Source organism: Plecotus auritus, assembly GCF_963455305.1.
Source record: "Plecotus auritus genome assembly, chromosome: 7".
Taxonomy (NCBI): domain Eukaryota; kingdom Metazoa; phylum Chordata; class Mammalia; order Chiroptera; family Vespertilionidae; genus Plecotus; species Plecotus auritus.
Window position 1 is genome coordinate 144,573,368 of NC_137774.1, and position 15,951 is coordinate 144,589,318.

Genomic DNA, 15,951 nt, shown 5'->3' on the forward strand with positions numbered 1-15,951 from the left:
CATATAATGTAAATACCTGACATGGGCCTTCCTAAGACTTAAACACTCTACAGTAGTTATATACTCTAGCATAGGAGGTCCCTCTTCTGTAAAATGGGGGTGATACCATCTATCTTACAGGGTTCTCATTTTCTTGTGCAGAAAAATCAAACAAGATACTGCATATTATACATTTAGCAAAGCAACTGGCTTATCAGGGCACAAATGTTATAGCCCTTCAGGGATTAAGAGTAACACCTGGATTCACTTTTTAAGAAAGAAACAAAATTCAAGTGGTAGTATGGAAGATACAAGTGATCTGGATGAAGTTGAGTAAACAGCTTCTGGCCAAGAGTTATAATCAGCCCTGGACAGTGTGGCTAGAGTGTTGGCCTGCACTCCGAAGGGTCGAGGGTTCAATTCCTAGTCAGGGGTGTGCAGAAGGCAACCAATCAATGTGTCTCTCTCACATCCATGTTCCTCTCTCTCCCTCCTCCCTCCCCCCCTTCTACTCTCTCTTTCAATGGAAAAAATATCCTTGGGTGAGGATCAACAAAAACAAAAGTTATAATCAAAAGGGTCATTGTTTGACCCATGTAGACACTCAGAAAATTTTACCATAAGTATGTCCCCATCATCATCCTGTCTTTCCTCTAAAAATTTTTATATAGGTGAAATCTGGTTAAAATTCATGCCAAAATCAATAAAAAACCTTGAGAAGTCTTTGAAAGTAACTAAAAGAGAGCCCAGGGAGGTGTCTGATTCTTATAGTCCCCCGGCCACCCTATGTGGGGAGGTTGTTTCCAAATTACACAGAAGCACCAGCAGCTGGCTGAATCTGTTTTCATGCTCTGCTTCCTTGGTCCCTGTGTTTACCCAGGATCTAGGGAGAAACCTGCTGCAGTGGCTGGTCTGCCAGGAACTTAGAACTGAATAAACCTTTTTCTTTACTGTAGCTATCAAAACAAAGATTAAACGTTAAAACTCAAATGGGTATTAGAGAATAGAAAATAGGCCGGTAATGACAAATAAGGCCAATTTCAATTGACTGACAGGGGCTACCAGGACTGGTGGTTAATTACATTAACCAGTTAAGAAGGTCCACCGCCTGTGCCTACAGACACTATGGTGTACAAATGGTTAAGAATTCTGAGGCTAAATGTGGGTTCATCCCGAAAGCACACCATGAGAAATAATGGATACTGGTCATGGGTGGAGGAGGTAAAACGGACAGCATGTATGGCATATATTTGCTATCCAGAAGACTCATAACTTTGGGACTAAAGAGCCTAACCTAAAAAGGGAAGTAATAATGATGTACACAGAGAATGGCATTATGAATCAATCATTTATTCAGTTGCTTTTGAGGGCAGAAATTGTGTGTGCCTTATTCTTTTTTTGTATCTCCAACACCTGTCAAGAATACCTGATTACATAATAGGCTGTTAATAAAAGTTCATTTAATTAAATGTGCAGTAAGAAAACAGAAATATGAGATCCCATCATTTTGTGATATGGTACAATCATTTAAGGTCTATTCACCAAAATACCCTTACTCACATCCCAAGTAAATGCCCATTTGACTGCAAACTTGATTGCAGAGGGTAGTGAGAAAAATAAGTAGTACCAAAAATGAAAAAGCCCCAGGCGAAGACTAGCCTTAAAAGCAAGACTTTTAAAAGGGACACTGCTGTCCTCATTTTACTCTCAGGAGGTAGTAACAAAACTTAAGGTGAATCAACAATGAAATGATACTATATTTTGTTTTGTTTAAATTTTCACTACACAAACCCCAATGACCATGAACTAGAATTTATATAGCTTTCAGTATTAAATACATGGCACAGCATGCACTATGTGTAATCAAGCACTTAAATGTTTAATATGGTGAGATTCTAATATCTGTTTTCACTCAGGCACCATAATAATATCAGTATTACTTTTATCAAAAGAGTTGGTATGTGATGAAAGGGCAACCTAAACTATACTTGCTCCACAACTGGACCATAAAAGTGAAAATTAGTTTTATCCAGGGCTTAAAAATTATATCTATTAAGATCAGAACTATGATCTCAAAACAAACACTTTCAAAGATTATTTTAGGTTATAGGACAGAAGCGTTAAAATCAAAGAGAGAGCTGAATAAAAAAATTAAGCTTTGCAAAAGATTCATGTAATTTTAATGATATACTTGTGACTAGAAAGAATGGGTCCAGATGATCTCTCAAAGAGTACTGGATTTTCCACACTCACGCCTTGTTCCCTGGTTGAACAGACACGAGTTTAACTGGCTCTTTGCTATTTTTTTCCAGTTTTAAAATTATGACACATAAAACAAGTTGACACATAGCCAACCTTTCACTAGAATTCCAAAATTTTTGTCATGAGAATAAAGTGACTGAGTAATGAATACAGATTCCTAGCTTTCTGTGGCAATTCTGGAAGCAAGTAATGGCTGATGACTGAAAAGAGCTTTAAAGGCTAAGTACTTTGCTGAATCTCAATTCTTATAGTCAGAATTCAGTTTAATTTCACCAATTTGGCAAATTTTAAGCAATGTTATCCATTGTAGGTTTTCTGAGCCTCTGGTGGTAGTAGGAAAAAAGAATTTTACTACAGCCAAAACCGGTTTGGCTCAGTGGATAGAGCGTCAGCCTGCGACTGAAAGGTCCCAGGTTCGATTCCGGTCAAGGGCATGTAACTTGGTTGCGGGCACATCCCCAGTAGGAAGTGTGCAAGAGGCAACTGATCGATGTTTCTCTCTCATCGATGTTTCTGACTATCTATCCCTCTTCCTTCCTCTCTGTAAAAAATCAATAAAATATATTTAAAATAATAATAATAATAATAATAATAATAATAATAATAAAAAGAATTTTACTACAGGAGTTTTTGTATCTCAAAAAACAAAACAAAAGGCCCTGACTAGGTGGCTCAGTTGATTGGAGAGTCATTCTGTACAGCTAAAAGGTAGTGGGTTCAGTTCCCAGTCCAGGCACAAACCTAGGTTGTGAGTTCCTGGTGTGAACAAGAGGCAAGTGATCAATGTTTCTCTCACCTCTCTCTCTCTCTCTCTCTCTCTCTCATCAACAGAGCATATGCTCAAGGTGAGGATTAAAAAACAAATAAAAACAAACAATAGTATATAACTTCATATCATCAACAGTAAACATTTGCCAGCACTTACAGAGAGAGCTAGGAGTGAATGTAGTTATTAGCCTTTGGTGCAGGGCAAAGCTTAAGGGGGAGTCTCCAACACATCAATTTCCACTGTGAAACGCTACCATCCAATGCAATTAATCATTCTCTTCAAGTTCTCTACTTCACTTTTACCTTCCATAATTAATTTTTTTATTCAGCTCTTTGATTTTAACGCTTCTGTCCTATAAACTAAAATAATCTTTGAAAGTGTTTTGAGATCATAGTTCTGCTCTTAATAGATATAATTTTTAAGCCCTGGATAAAACTAATTTTCACTTTTATGGTCCAGTTGTGGACTCCAGGCTATGCCCTTTATTAATCAAGTCATCTTGGCAAATAATTCAACCTTAGATGAACTTGTAGAATGATGAATCTACTAGCTTCCTACCCTGCTTATCTCATACTGTTTTGGTGAGGATCCAATTAGATAACCTGTTTGAAAAACTATGAAGGCCTAACAAATACATATATGGAACCACCATGTAAAAGGAAATTACTAATCCACAAATTCCCCCATTCCACTCACTCCATCATCATCAATAACATAACTGTCCCTAAACAACTATATTGCCACACAATAGTTAAGACTGTAGTTTAGTTTTTAGTCACTGGATTCTAAAAAGGAATTGAATCAGAAAGATAATAGGAAGCCATATATATAAGAAAAGAAATTATTCATGAGTGTCCATTTCCAGAAACCAGTCTCATTTCATACCATGTTATCTCCTTTAGCTGGAAGCAATCTCAGAAGTCCAAACCTAACCTCCGTCACACCTAACCTTAAAATACCGGAAGTCAGATTCGCCTTATCAGATCACTCAATTTCAGCCAACTCTGGGGATTCAGAACTAAAAGGCCTGTATGGGATGTGGGGGGCTAGAGTAGGGAGGTGGCCACAGGATGAGCATACATGGAGGATTTCACTTCCTGGTAAGAGTTCATCTGAATTAAAATAATGTTGGATGCCCAGCTCAATCCCAAGTATGGGGTGCACAGGAGGCAGCCGATCAGTGACTCTCTCTCATCATTGACATTTCTCTTTCTCTCCCTCTGAATTCCTCTCTGAAATCAATAAAAAATATATTTAAAAAATATTTGAAAACAAAAAATCCAATAATGAATGATTTACTAAAAAAACCACATGCTTCCAAGGAACTCTGCTAGGTACATGGGGAATACACAAATGTATTCAGGGAACTTAAGAATCAACTAGAGGCCCGGTGCACGAAATTCGTGCATGGGGGGGGGGGGGAGAGGATGTCCCTCAGCCCAGCCTGCACCGTCTCCAATCTGGCACCCCTCAAGGGATGTCCAACTGCCCGTTTAGGCCTGATCCCACCAGGGTCGGGCCTAAACGGGCAGTCGGACATCCCTCTCACAATCCAGGACTCCTGGCTCCCAACTGCTCGCCTGCCTGCCTTCCTGATTGCCCCTAACCGCTTCTGCCTGCCAGCCTGATCACCCCCTAACCACTCCCCTGCCAGCCTGGTCACCCCTAACTGCCCTCCCCTGCAGGCCTGGTCACCCCTAACTGCCCTCCCCTGAAGGCCTGGTCACCCCTAACTGCCCTCCCCTACAGGCCTGGTCCCCCACAACTGCCCTCCCCTACAGGCCTGGGTCCCCCTAACTGCCCTTCCCTGCAGGCCTGGTCACCCCCAACTGCCCTCCCCTGCTGGCCATCTTGTGGTGGCCATCTTGTGTCCACATGGGGGCAGGATCTTTGACCACATGGGGGTAGGCATCTTGTGTGTTGGAGTGATGGTCAATCTGCATATTACTCTTTTATTAGATAGGATTAGTATTTTAATCCTATAACACACTGTTTGAAATGAGTGTGGGTAGCCTGCCATCTTTCTATTGCATTCTCCACTCCACCTTCTCTAGTGCAGTTTGAAACAATATTAAGATAAATAAACCAAAATATTAATACTTAAGGAAATATGCTGTTTCATGAGTGATACAAAATGACTTAGGAATTCAAAGACTAACTGGCCATCTGGTTTTAGTAGCTAGTGAAGACGTATTGGGATTAGTTTTGAGCAAGGTCTTGAAAGATAGGAATAAATACATTTTAGTTTACCTGTTTGCCCTTGGAATATGTTTTATTAATAAAGAGCATCACAGATGGGAAAAGCATACTCTAAAACAAGGACAAAGATCACCATCAGTAAGCATCAAGTCACCAGTTAATAGCAGCCCTTCTTCACTAGTGATTTCCATTGTCTCATGCAATCACACAACGGCAATAGTGCTTATCCAACTACAAAGTTTATTTTTGTTACAATAACCACTAGTGTTTTTGCCAAATACAGATCTGCTATTTAAGTGAGAGGAAACAAAACAGTTTCTTTAAAGTGAAAAAGGCAAAGCTTAAGGGGGAGTCTCCAACACATCAATTTCCACTGTGAAACACTACCATCCAATGCAAATAATCATTCTCTTCAAGTTCTCTACTTGACTTCTACCTTCCATCAAATACCATCATGCATCTGAGGTGCACAAAGATGTACATGACTATAGGTTAGGACCATGGTCGGCAAACTGCGGCTCGCGAGCCACATGCGGCTCTTTGGCCCCTTGAGTGTGGCTCTTCCACAAAATACCATGGCCTGGGCGAGTCTATTTTGAAGAAGTGGCGTTAGAAGAAGTTTAAAAAATTTGGCTCTCAAAAGAAATTTCAATCGTTGTACTGTTGATATTTGGCTCTGTTGACTAATGAGTTTGCTGACCACTGGGTTAGGATAATACACACTGTAATGACTTCCATTATTTCTCATGGGCAAACTGTTTTGGAATCTGACTTTAGGTTACTAGCACTTATGTGCGAACACATTGCTCTTACATGCATGCGTTTCCAGTGAAGGTAGAAGATGAAGGCTGAAAGAATATTACAAGCCTCTATCCTAGAACCCTAAGGGAACCAAAATTGTTTCAAGTCCCATATGTTTAAATAAAAAGACATTAGTCCAGATGATACACACACACACACCCCTTCCAAATGTCATGATCCTGTTTACTTTTTTTTTGATAGATTTTAAACAAACACCTATAATCATAGTTAAAGACTTACACATTTTATTTAACTCCAATTTTTAATTTTATTTTAAATATATTTTTATTGATTTCAGAGAGGAAGGAAGAGGGATAGAGAGATACATCAATGATGAGAATCATTGATTGGGTGCCTGGGGCACACCCCCAACTGGGGATGGAGCCTACAACCAGGTCAAGTGCCCTTGACTGACTGGAATCTAATCTGGGACCCTTCAGTCAGCAGGCCAAGGCTCTATCCACTCAGCCAAAGGGCCACTCCAAAATTTTAAATAATATGCCAATCTTACTTTCGCTAGTATACAGTGAACTCACGTTCACCTAAGAAATGACAGTAACAGCACCGTTTAAGGAAAGTAATTTGAAGATAGTAATACCAAGAAACCCCAACCCAACTAAAGAAAACATCTCTTTCTCACTACTGTCACTGGTAACTTCTAAAGCTCTAAGTGGTATAATTTATCTTTTCACATACAGGATAATGATGCTCCCAGTCGTTAATACAAATTATCTCAAATATAACCAAGGAAAAAAAATCATTAACTGTACAGATCTTCCAATATGTCACAAATGTTAGGTTAAAAATCAATCTAGTTCCACATAACTTGGTCAAACTTGGTAGAAACCAAGAGGATGGGGAAGTGATAGCAACATTACTACTGACAAGGCTAGTGAATAATAAGCCGTAAATTAAAGGTATGGGTGTAAGACAGATGGAGTCAGGAACACCGCACACCTCTAATTCTTTCTATGCGTTTTCTCCTGGACAACATAAATTATTTCCAAGCCTGGCTGGCGTCTCACTCCACCCCCCAAGCTAGTGACAGAAAACATTTTCCCAAGAGGAGCCTATAGAAAGATACATGAACCTAAGGCCTTGATTTCTCTCTAATTAGGCATGTATCTGCACCTGGCCTTACACTTTCCTCTGTTACCTTCTCCTGAGGGGGTGAAAATACCCACAGCCAGTCTCCCACCCCTACCCTGTCAGTAGTCCTTGCAAGGACTAGGCTCCTCTCCTCTCCTTCCCTTTCGACTGAGTCCCATCACCTTTGAGAAGCTAATGCAATACTTCTTTCCCCTGCTCCCCACCCTTATTCATGGCCGAGCACGACACTCCGCATCCTTCCAAGGAAGGGACTAGAGAAATAGGAGGCATGTTTGAGAAACGAAAGCCGAGGAACCCTGACAACCACACAGCGGTTTAAACCAACGGGTTTGGCCTCCTCTCTCCACCTCGGCCTCGGACCAATAGGGTCCTCTAAATACTGAAATCGCTGGTCTCCACGCTCTCCCCAACCCCCATCCCTCGGAGATGAGGCCGGAAAATGAGAAGAACCGGGTGAAACGCGAGGGTAGGTCATCCCTCACCAAGACCGCAGCCGATCCCCACCCCCACCCCCGCCCCGGACTGGAGTCCCCGGGGAGGATGGAGATCGCGGGAGAAGCGAGGGGCCCCGGCCCAGGACCCTGCACCGCGCCCCCAAAGACTCGGACCGCGACACCCGGGCCTTCCGCGCTGGCCTCCCCCGGCCCAGCCCCCAACCCCAGCCCCGGGCACTGCGGCGGCACCGACGGTGAACCCCGGGCCGACCTCACTAGCACACACGCCACACACAAAAGCGCCGCGGCCGCCGCCTTCCCGCCCCCACAGCCCGGCGAAGCAATCAATGGGGCGGCCGGCGCCCGCGTCCCTCGGATGCACATCCGACTGCCGGACCCGGCCGGCAGGGGCGGCGGCGCAGCTCACCATCGCTCCGCTTGATCTCCACGTAAATCCCGATCTGGATCTTGCCGAAGTTGGCCGCTGCCATCACCTCATCTGGAGCAGCGGCCGCGGGTCGGGGGAGGGGGACGGGAGGGCGGAAAAGGCGGGGAGGGGGCGGGGTGGGGGCGGGAGGGGGAGCGGTTGCCCGCGGCCGCGCTGGTCCAGGCGACAGCGTGAACGCGAGCGGGGGCCGCGAGACGCAGCGGCGGGCGGGCAGGCGGAGGCCCCGGTTCTGCGGGCAGGCGGGAAGACGCGCACGCCGGGACGTCGGGGTGAAGCCGGGGCAGGGGCGTCGGGAGGCGCGGGGAAGAGTAGGAGGGCCCGGGCCGCCCGCCTTAAGCCGACGCAGGGAAGGCGGGGCACCGCGCGCCTGCGCAGAGTGGGTCTCCGCGCCTCTTCCTCCTCCGCGGGCCTTTCCCGGCTGCCTCGGGGCGGCCCCGCCCAGCTCCGCGGCGGGACTAGCGGGTGGCGGCCGCGGCTGGGCCCTCCCGGGGAGTGGAGCGCGCGCGGCCCGGCCCCCAACGAGCCGGCGTGGAGTTTGATTTTAGCGCGCGGTCTGGGAGAGGCGGCAGCCCGTGCGCCAGTGCCTTCCTCTGTGGCTTCCATGAATTGGCGCTTTTGCGGGAATGGATTAAGGGCCCTGTGGTTTCAGGGCTAAGGGACACGAATTTAGGGGCCGACCAGTTGACAGTACAGGCTCAGAGTTTCATCCTAGTGTCACCTCTGTTGGCTCTTAGAGGTGGCCAGCCCACGTAACTGAGCCAAGGTTTCCCACCCAGTTATGGACGAAGGGAAGAAACACCTTTGAGGTGTCACCCACCCTAAGTCGGAATGGTGATCCGCTTCTTCATGGCCCGGCTTTACTCCTGGACACTCAAAAGGGAAACCCTGTGGTGGCGCAGCCTCGACTGTTCCATTTATGATGCATCTATCGCTGGTGTCCCGCCTCTGCTGTAGGGTTTAAGACTATTTGCCCTGGCCCATAAAGCCAATAACTATGATTCAAGGACAGAGGGCAGACACCTAAGGTTGACACTGAGGTATGTGCCTTTTCTTCAGAGTCACTTGACTAGTTTGACCACATCAAGACTCTCCCCAGCTGGAAGGCCCTGTGGACAGGGACCATGGAAACTGTTTACAACACTATGTAAAAACCAACAAACGTGTGACTTTTGTTTCCAGTGTTGGGACTTGATATGTGGAAACACACTTTTTGGGCCCTATTTTCTCTAGTCATTGTTAATATCTCTGTAATAATAACTACAAATATACAGTTTTAAAAATATGCAACTGGAAACTGGAAATATATATATATATGTATATATATATATATATATATATATATATATATATGTGTGTGTGTGTGTGTGTGTGTGTGTAAGTGCACACAACCTAGAGTTTTCAGCCTAATATAAGTAATCAAGTCAAGTAGACTAAAAAAAAAAAAAATAGTTGAAAGACTAATGCTCCATCTGTAATTTAAACTTTGAAGGCATACTTGTCAAAAGAACACTTTCTTCATTCTAAAGTAGGAATAACTTTTGTGGGGGAAAAAAATAAACACTGGGAAGACAGCTTAAATAAGAACTTCTTTTACATTCCAGAAATTACATTACTGTAAATCTAAGTTCAGGACCTCTTTCAAAATAAGATTTGACCAAACCAAGTTTTTATTTTTCAGTTTTTAAAAAACTTAGGAGTTTTATCTGAACTCTTTGAGTTCCAGTCCAGTAGAACTCATTCTCTTACGTTTCAGTGACTGAGGTATAAAGCATCTATTTGCTTGCAAATTATTTAAAGAGTGCAAAGAAATCAAGCCCTGACCGGGGAATCAAACTGTGACCTCCTGATTCATAGGTTGACGCTCAAGCACTGAGCCAAGCCGGCTGGGCCATCAGTTTATTTTGTTCATTAGGTTCCACATAAGAGCCAGATCATGTGATACTTTTCTTTCTCTGACTGGCTTATTTCGCTTAGCATAATACTCTCCAGGTCCCTCCATGCTGTTTCACAGGGTAAGAGATCCTTCTTTTTTATTGCTGCATATAGTATTCCATAGTGTAAATGTACCACAGTTTGATATAACATCCAAACTATAACCTGAAGACATAGGTGCTATTTGAAACAAGTTATTGAGTAAACATATGTCTGTATTTTCAGACTGGGGAATTTTTTAAAGAAGTGGTTTATTTTTCTGAGCATATAGAAGCAGTTTCCTGTAAATCATATTAGTCCTGAAGGGACTGTAGCAGGAGTGGCCACAAGCCTTGTGGCATTTGTAAGAGTTGCTATGGAAGGACTAGGCAGTACCATGGTTGAAAGGTTGATTATTAAGAAAACGGATGAAGATTATCTGTAGAAAAGAAAACACAAACTACCAGCTGGCCTCAGAGAATCCAAAAAGGTTTAGTTTATGGTTTTGAAAATGGCCTGACTATAATTGTGACAAAATCAGTCAGAGTAGTTCAAAGAGAAGGAGTAAATAGATCCCACAGAAGTTTTAGGAAGGTGGTTTAGGTGGAACATTGACATGGCCAGTTGCTGCAACTATGTCTATCAGTAACTGTCCAGGAATTAAAAGAACTTCAGAAAAAGACTGTTGAAGAACAACCAGATGAATGTGTATACATACTAAATCTTAGACATAGTGAGTAATTATCAATTTCATTAGGTATGATAATGATATTATGATTCTCTTTTTTAAAAAGCTCTTATTTGTTAAAGATATACACATGCATGTACGTACAATCACATACAAAACCTACATCGACTTTTATTAAAGTGGTGGGATCACTACTCTTTTTAAAATATTTATTAAAGGTAGAGTTTTCAGTCCTTACAAGTTGAAGGGTAATACAAAGATGTCACCTGTCATGGAAAAGGAAATATTTGAAAATCACAAGTATTCCATAAATGGCAAAGACTGCTAGTGATCATCAGCCTCCCTTGACTTAGTATGGCATTATGACTGAGTTCTGGCCAATGGAATGTTAGTAGAATTGATGTGGACTCTTTCAAGCCATCAAACCTTCCATGCATTTTTCTTATTTTCTTTCCTTATCTCTCAGCAGCAGGACAAGACTCCTAGAAAAGGGTGGAGCCAAAAACTGGATGGAGTCTGGATCCCTAAATAACTGCTCCTTTCTCCATTGAACTTCTGTGCACCACAAAATGAGTAAGAAGCACATTTTGTTGTGTTAAACCACTATCATTTTGGAATTGTTTATTACAGAAGTTAGTCTACCATGACTATATAAGTCACCACCAAAATTTGAGATTATTAAATGATAACAGAAAGTGGTTGTTTGAATAGGACCAAAAGAATTCTCACAGGTCAGGCTTCCTAGGAAGCAGACTCTGAAGTAGAGATTAGCATGTAGGAAATTCACTGTGAAGTGTCTTTGGGATTGACACCTTTGGAACAGTAAAGAAGCAGGACTGGGCCCTAGCTGGTTTGGCTCAGTGGATAGAGCGTCAGCCTGTGGACTGAAGGGTCCCAGGTTCGGTTCCTGTCAAGGGCTCATGCCCAAGTTGCGGGCTCGATCCCCCTTGTGGGGCATGCAGGAGGCAGCCAATCAATGATTCTCTCTCATCATTGATGTTTCTATCTCTCTCTCCCTCTCCATTCCTTTCTGAAATCAATAAAAAAATATATATAAAAAACACACAAAACAAATAAACAAACAAACGAAGCAGGACTGGGCACGAGAAGTTGACCTGTGCGGCAGTGACAACAAAGGCCTCTGAATTCCATGGGTAGCTTTAGAGCTAGGATGTTCTTTCAAACTTGTCTTAAGTTGAGAAGAGGGGACAATTGTATCCTGCACACGGTCACTTTTTGCATATGGGTACCCCTTGGGGAAGGGAAGTGGACCTTGGATGAGGCAGCTTCCTTTGGTGGTGAGCAGTCCCTGAGGGAGAATTGAGTTGTGAGCCCTCAGTAGCCCAAACTCCTGCAACCATGGAAATGAGTGTCTTGGTCAAAGGTGGATCTGGGCAGTGCAACAAACATCCACTTCAGGGATATTCAAGAAGCTGGTTTGTGAGGGGCAATATGCTTCTAATGAATAGGCCAAAGACCTATATATTATTTATGAAGAAGACTTCCTACTGGGGCCAAGAGATAAGTAAAGTGTGCATTGCATGCCAAGGAGTTTAAGAAAATAATTAATATCAAGATACCAGGAGATGGTAGATAGAAAAAGCAAGAGAATCTTCCTTGAGGTTCTAATTGAGAGGGAGACTTGGCTAAAGATAAGCACAAGAAATAAAATACAGCTTCCAATGTTTCCCTTCACTGACTTTCTGATGATGATAATCAGTTTCATTGAAAACCAGTTGGAGGCTGGTAAAATAATCAAAACAAGGTTCACTGAGGTTTTAAAAACTTGATTCTTAATACACTTTTAAAGATGGCAATCTTTCCCTTAATGAATCTTTATTATTTGCTGCAAGAGGATAGAAAAGCTGCCTAAAGATAAACTCCATTTGGAGCTTAAGTCTAATGTTTTAAAATCACATTTTGAACTCTGCTTGCTTCACAGAGACTGAGTGAGTGAGGGGTAGATTGATTGAAGGCAACATTGCCTCAGGAGTAACAAAAGAACTTCAGTGATGGAGTATGTACCCTTCCGCTTGAAGTTATTAACATACCGCCAAAACAAAAGGAGTAATACAATTATCATCTGTACTCCCACCATCCCTTATTAATAACCAATAATTAGTTAATACATAAAAATAAATATTTATTCATAGTCCAATGATCTTTTTTACTTACAAGTATTTTTATTTTTACTGTCAAGATTTTAGATGCTCTTACAATTTTGCTTATTAGAAAAATGAGAAAACTAATCCTTTTAGAGAACAAGAGCATTTAGAATTTTGAGAGCCCAGATACATTCCCAAAAGCTTAATTATTACTTTTTTAAAGTAGTTCTGAGATTAAAACTCATACTTATAATAAAACTCTTTCAGTTCATCTATTTTTTAATTTTTAAAGCTTAAAACTTACAAGTATTTAAAAAAATTTTAAATAAAAAATCATTGGTTGGAATCATACTCAATCATAATCTCATGACTACCTTTCTAATCACATGATGACATTTAGATAACCTTTACTAACTCTTAAGATAAATGGTGGAAAAGTGGGAACTTGCCCAGGAGAGGAAAGCCCCCTCAGATTTCAGAGCTACAGAAATAAGTCCTCAGGCCAACTCCATGGGTGCTGAGTTGATCTAGTTCATGTTTTATTGGAGTGCTGACTTCAGAGGAAACTTCTTGAAACCTCACAAATACTGACCTCTTTCAGAAGCTGGTAATATGAAACAAAACAAAGTTTCCAACAACTCAGTTGCAATGAATTGTACTTGAGAACAGACAGTTCCTGTTAGAAGTAACCGTACCCTGTCATGTAACCCAGCAAGCTGTCCTGAATCACCACTCTTGAGAATTTCAGGTTTGCTTTTTCTAAGTTTCCTATTCCAGGGAACATCACTCTTTTCAATGACCATCTCTTTGAAACAGAAATCACAGGGTTTACCTGGAAAATAAGGCATCATGATATTTATTTATTTATTTTAAATATATATTTTTATTGATTTCAGAGAGGAAGGGAGAGGGAGAGAGATTGAAACATCAATGATGAGAGAGAATCATTGATTAAGGCATCCTGATATTTAGAGGTGTGTGTGTGTGTGTGTGAGTGTGTGTGTAAAAATGCTAATAAATATAAACTATAAAAGGACTGGTTTAGGGTACTTCCTAAAAATACCTGACCAATTTTTTTTTCTTATTAGATAATATAGAATATATAATACACAGTGAATCTGCTATCAAAGAATTACTTACAAACTGGTTTTGGAATTGAGGGTCCTGAACAGTGAATATCTACAAAATTCTCCTTGAAAATTATACTTTTATTCACCAACTCAACAGACATTTCTGACCTGCTACGTGCCAAGCATTATTGTAGGTGTGTGGGATGCATCAGTATCCCAGACCAAGATCCCTTTTTTCATGCTATTAGGACCTTATATCCTACTGGGGGAGAAAGAAAATAACAAAATAAGTAATTAAGTGACATAGCATATTAAAGACTGCTATATACAGAAAAAAAAGTAGAGCAGGATGAGGAGGATCAGGAGTGTTGGTAAGAAAGGTAGTCTACAAGATTAAGATAGTCAGGGCAAGGCTCATTGAGGTAGTGAGGTTTCTTTTCAATACATTTTTATTAATTTCTGAGAGGAAGGGAGAGGAAAAGAGAGATAGAAACATCAATGATGAGAGAGAATCATTGATCTGCTGCCTCCTGCATGCCCTCCACTGGGGATCGAGCCTGCAACTCGGGCATGTGCCATGACTGGGAATTGAACCGTGACCTCCTGGTTCATAGGTTGACGCTCAACCACTGAACCATGCCGGCTGGGCTGAGGTAGTGAACAAAGACCAGAAGCACAAGATGGAGTTTAGCTCGATGAATATGTGGATAAACATTGCAGTCTAAGGAGCAGCCACACAAAGGCCTGACTGGTTGGCTTGAGGAAGAGGGGGCGTGAGCAGAGGGATAGCCAAGCTGTAATAGCCATGGCCAATCCCTCAGAATCGTCTTGAGCTAGGCTAAAACAAGTCATCAGATGTAGGCCACCAGGAATGGCTATGACCTTGATCAAGGTGGCTCTCTGTAGTTGAAGTTGCTGAGAGTGGTGGGCTGTCTACTGACATCACTCCCAAACAGCGTTAATTGAAGGAATTGCTGGAAGGTACATGTAGGTATTAATCCCTTTGGCATGCCCAGGTCATCTGTGGTCCATGAAGGTTGGTCTAATTTCAGCATTCTAACCAGCTAGAAGAAACAAGGAAAAGGGAATGTTCTGGTAGTTGTATGCACTATTCTGCTCATAGTCTATTACTAGAACCTAATCAAGGAAAGCTAGATTATGTAGCCTTTATTCTTAGTGGCCTGGGACAGCAACAGGAATTTAGGGATAGCTTAGCTGAGTGGTTCTTCTATCTTGGGCAGGGGCTGGAGGGATCTCTAATGAAGTTACAGTCAAGATGTCAGCTGGAGCTGCAGTCATCTAAAGACTTGACTCGGTGGAAGGATTCACTTCCAAGGGGACTCATTTATCTGCCTGCTAAGTTAATACTGGTTGTTGGCAGGAGGTCTCAGTTCCATGCAATGTGGACATGTTCATAGGGATACCTAAGTGTTCTCATGACATGTTATCTGGCTTCCTCTAGAGTGAGTGATTAGCCATAGTCAGTTTGGCTCAATGGATAGAGTGTGGGCCTGTGGACTGAAGGGTCCTGGGTTTGATCCCGGTCAAGGGCATGTACCTGGGTTGCAGGCTCCTCCCTGGCCAAGCCTGTGGAGGAGGCAATCAATCAACGTGTTTCTCTCACATGGATGTTTCTCTCTGTCTTTCCCTCTCTCTTCCAATCTCTCTAAAAATCAATGGAAAAATATTCTCGGGTGAGTATTAAAAAACCCCACAAAAAACAGAGTGAGTGATTAAAGGAGCAAGACAGAGGCTGTAATTTATTTTGAAATTTTATTATTCTACTTATTTTAAATTTTAATTAAAGTATAATTTATATACAGCATTATAAATCTATAACATTTTCTATGACCTAGACATGGAAATAATACTGTTTTCTTTTAATATAGTTATACAAGTTAGTCCCCTTCAGTGTTGGAGGGGACTACACAAGTATGTGAAAAACAGGAGGTCAGACTCTTGGGGGTAATCTGAGGGCCTGGATAGCAAGGACACCATAATTTACACAGTTTGCATTAGGTTCCTAATTTTTGTGGCCAGAGTGGAGATGGAATATATGATCATGTGAGAACATTCAACTCTCTTGGATGGGGAGAAAAGGCACTCACTATATGGATGGAGAAGGTGAAGGAGAAATAGCTAGAAAAATTGGGAGAAGAGTGTTGGGGGGGAAAT

At 42.1% G+C, this 15,951-nt stretch overlaps 1 protein-coding gene across 5 annotated transcripts in view; it reads right to left on the bottom strand.

Moving 5' to 3' along the window:
- The window catches only part of KIF2A (kinesin family member 2A), a 72,061-nt gene extending 63,687 nt beyond the window's left edge, over positions 1-8,374 (bottom strand). For 2 of the 5 annotated variants that reach the window (XM_080681772.1, XM_080681769.1), the window contains exon 1: positions 7,982-8,369. In XM_080681772.1, the coding sequence (XP_080537898.1) occupies positions 7,982-8,045 (64 nt within the window). In that variant the 5' untranslated portion in view covers positions 8,046-8,369. Of the gene's footprint in view, positions 1-7,981 lie in introns of all 5 variants that reach the window. The other 3 variants (XM_080681771.1, XM_080681773.1, XM_080681770.1) reach the window with 3 other exon arrangements.
- Between the last annotated feature and the right edge of the window lie 7,577 nt (positions 8,375-15,951).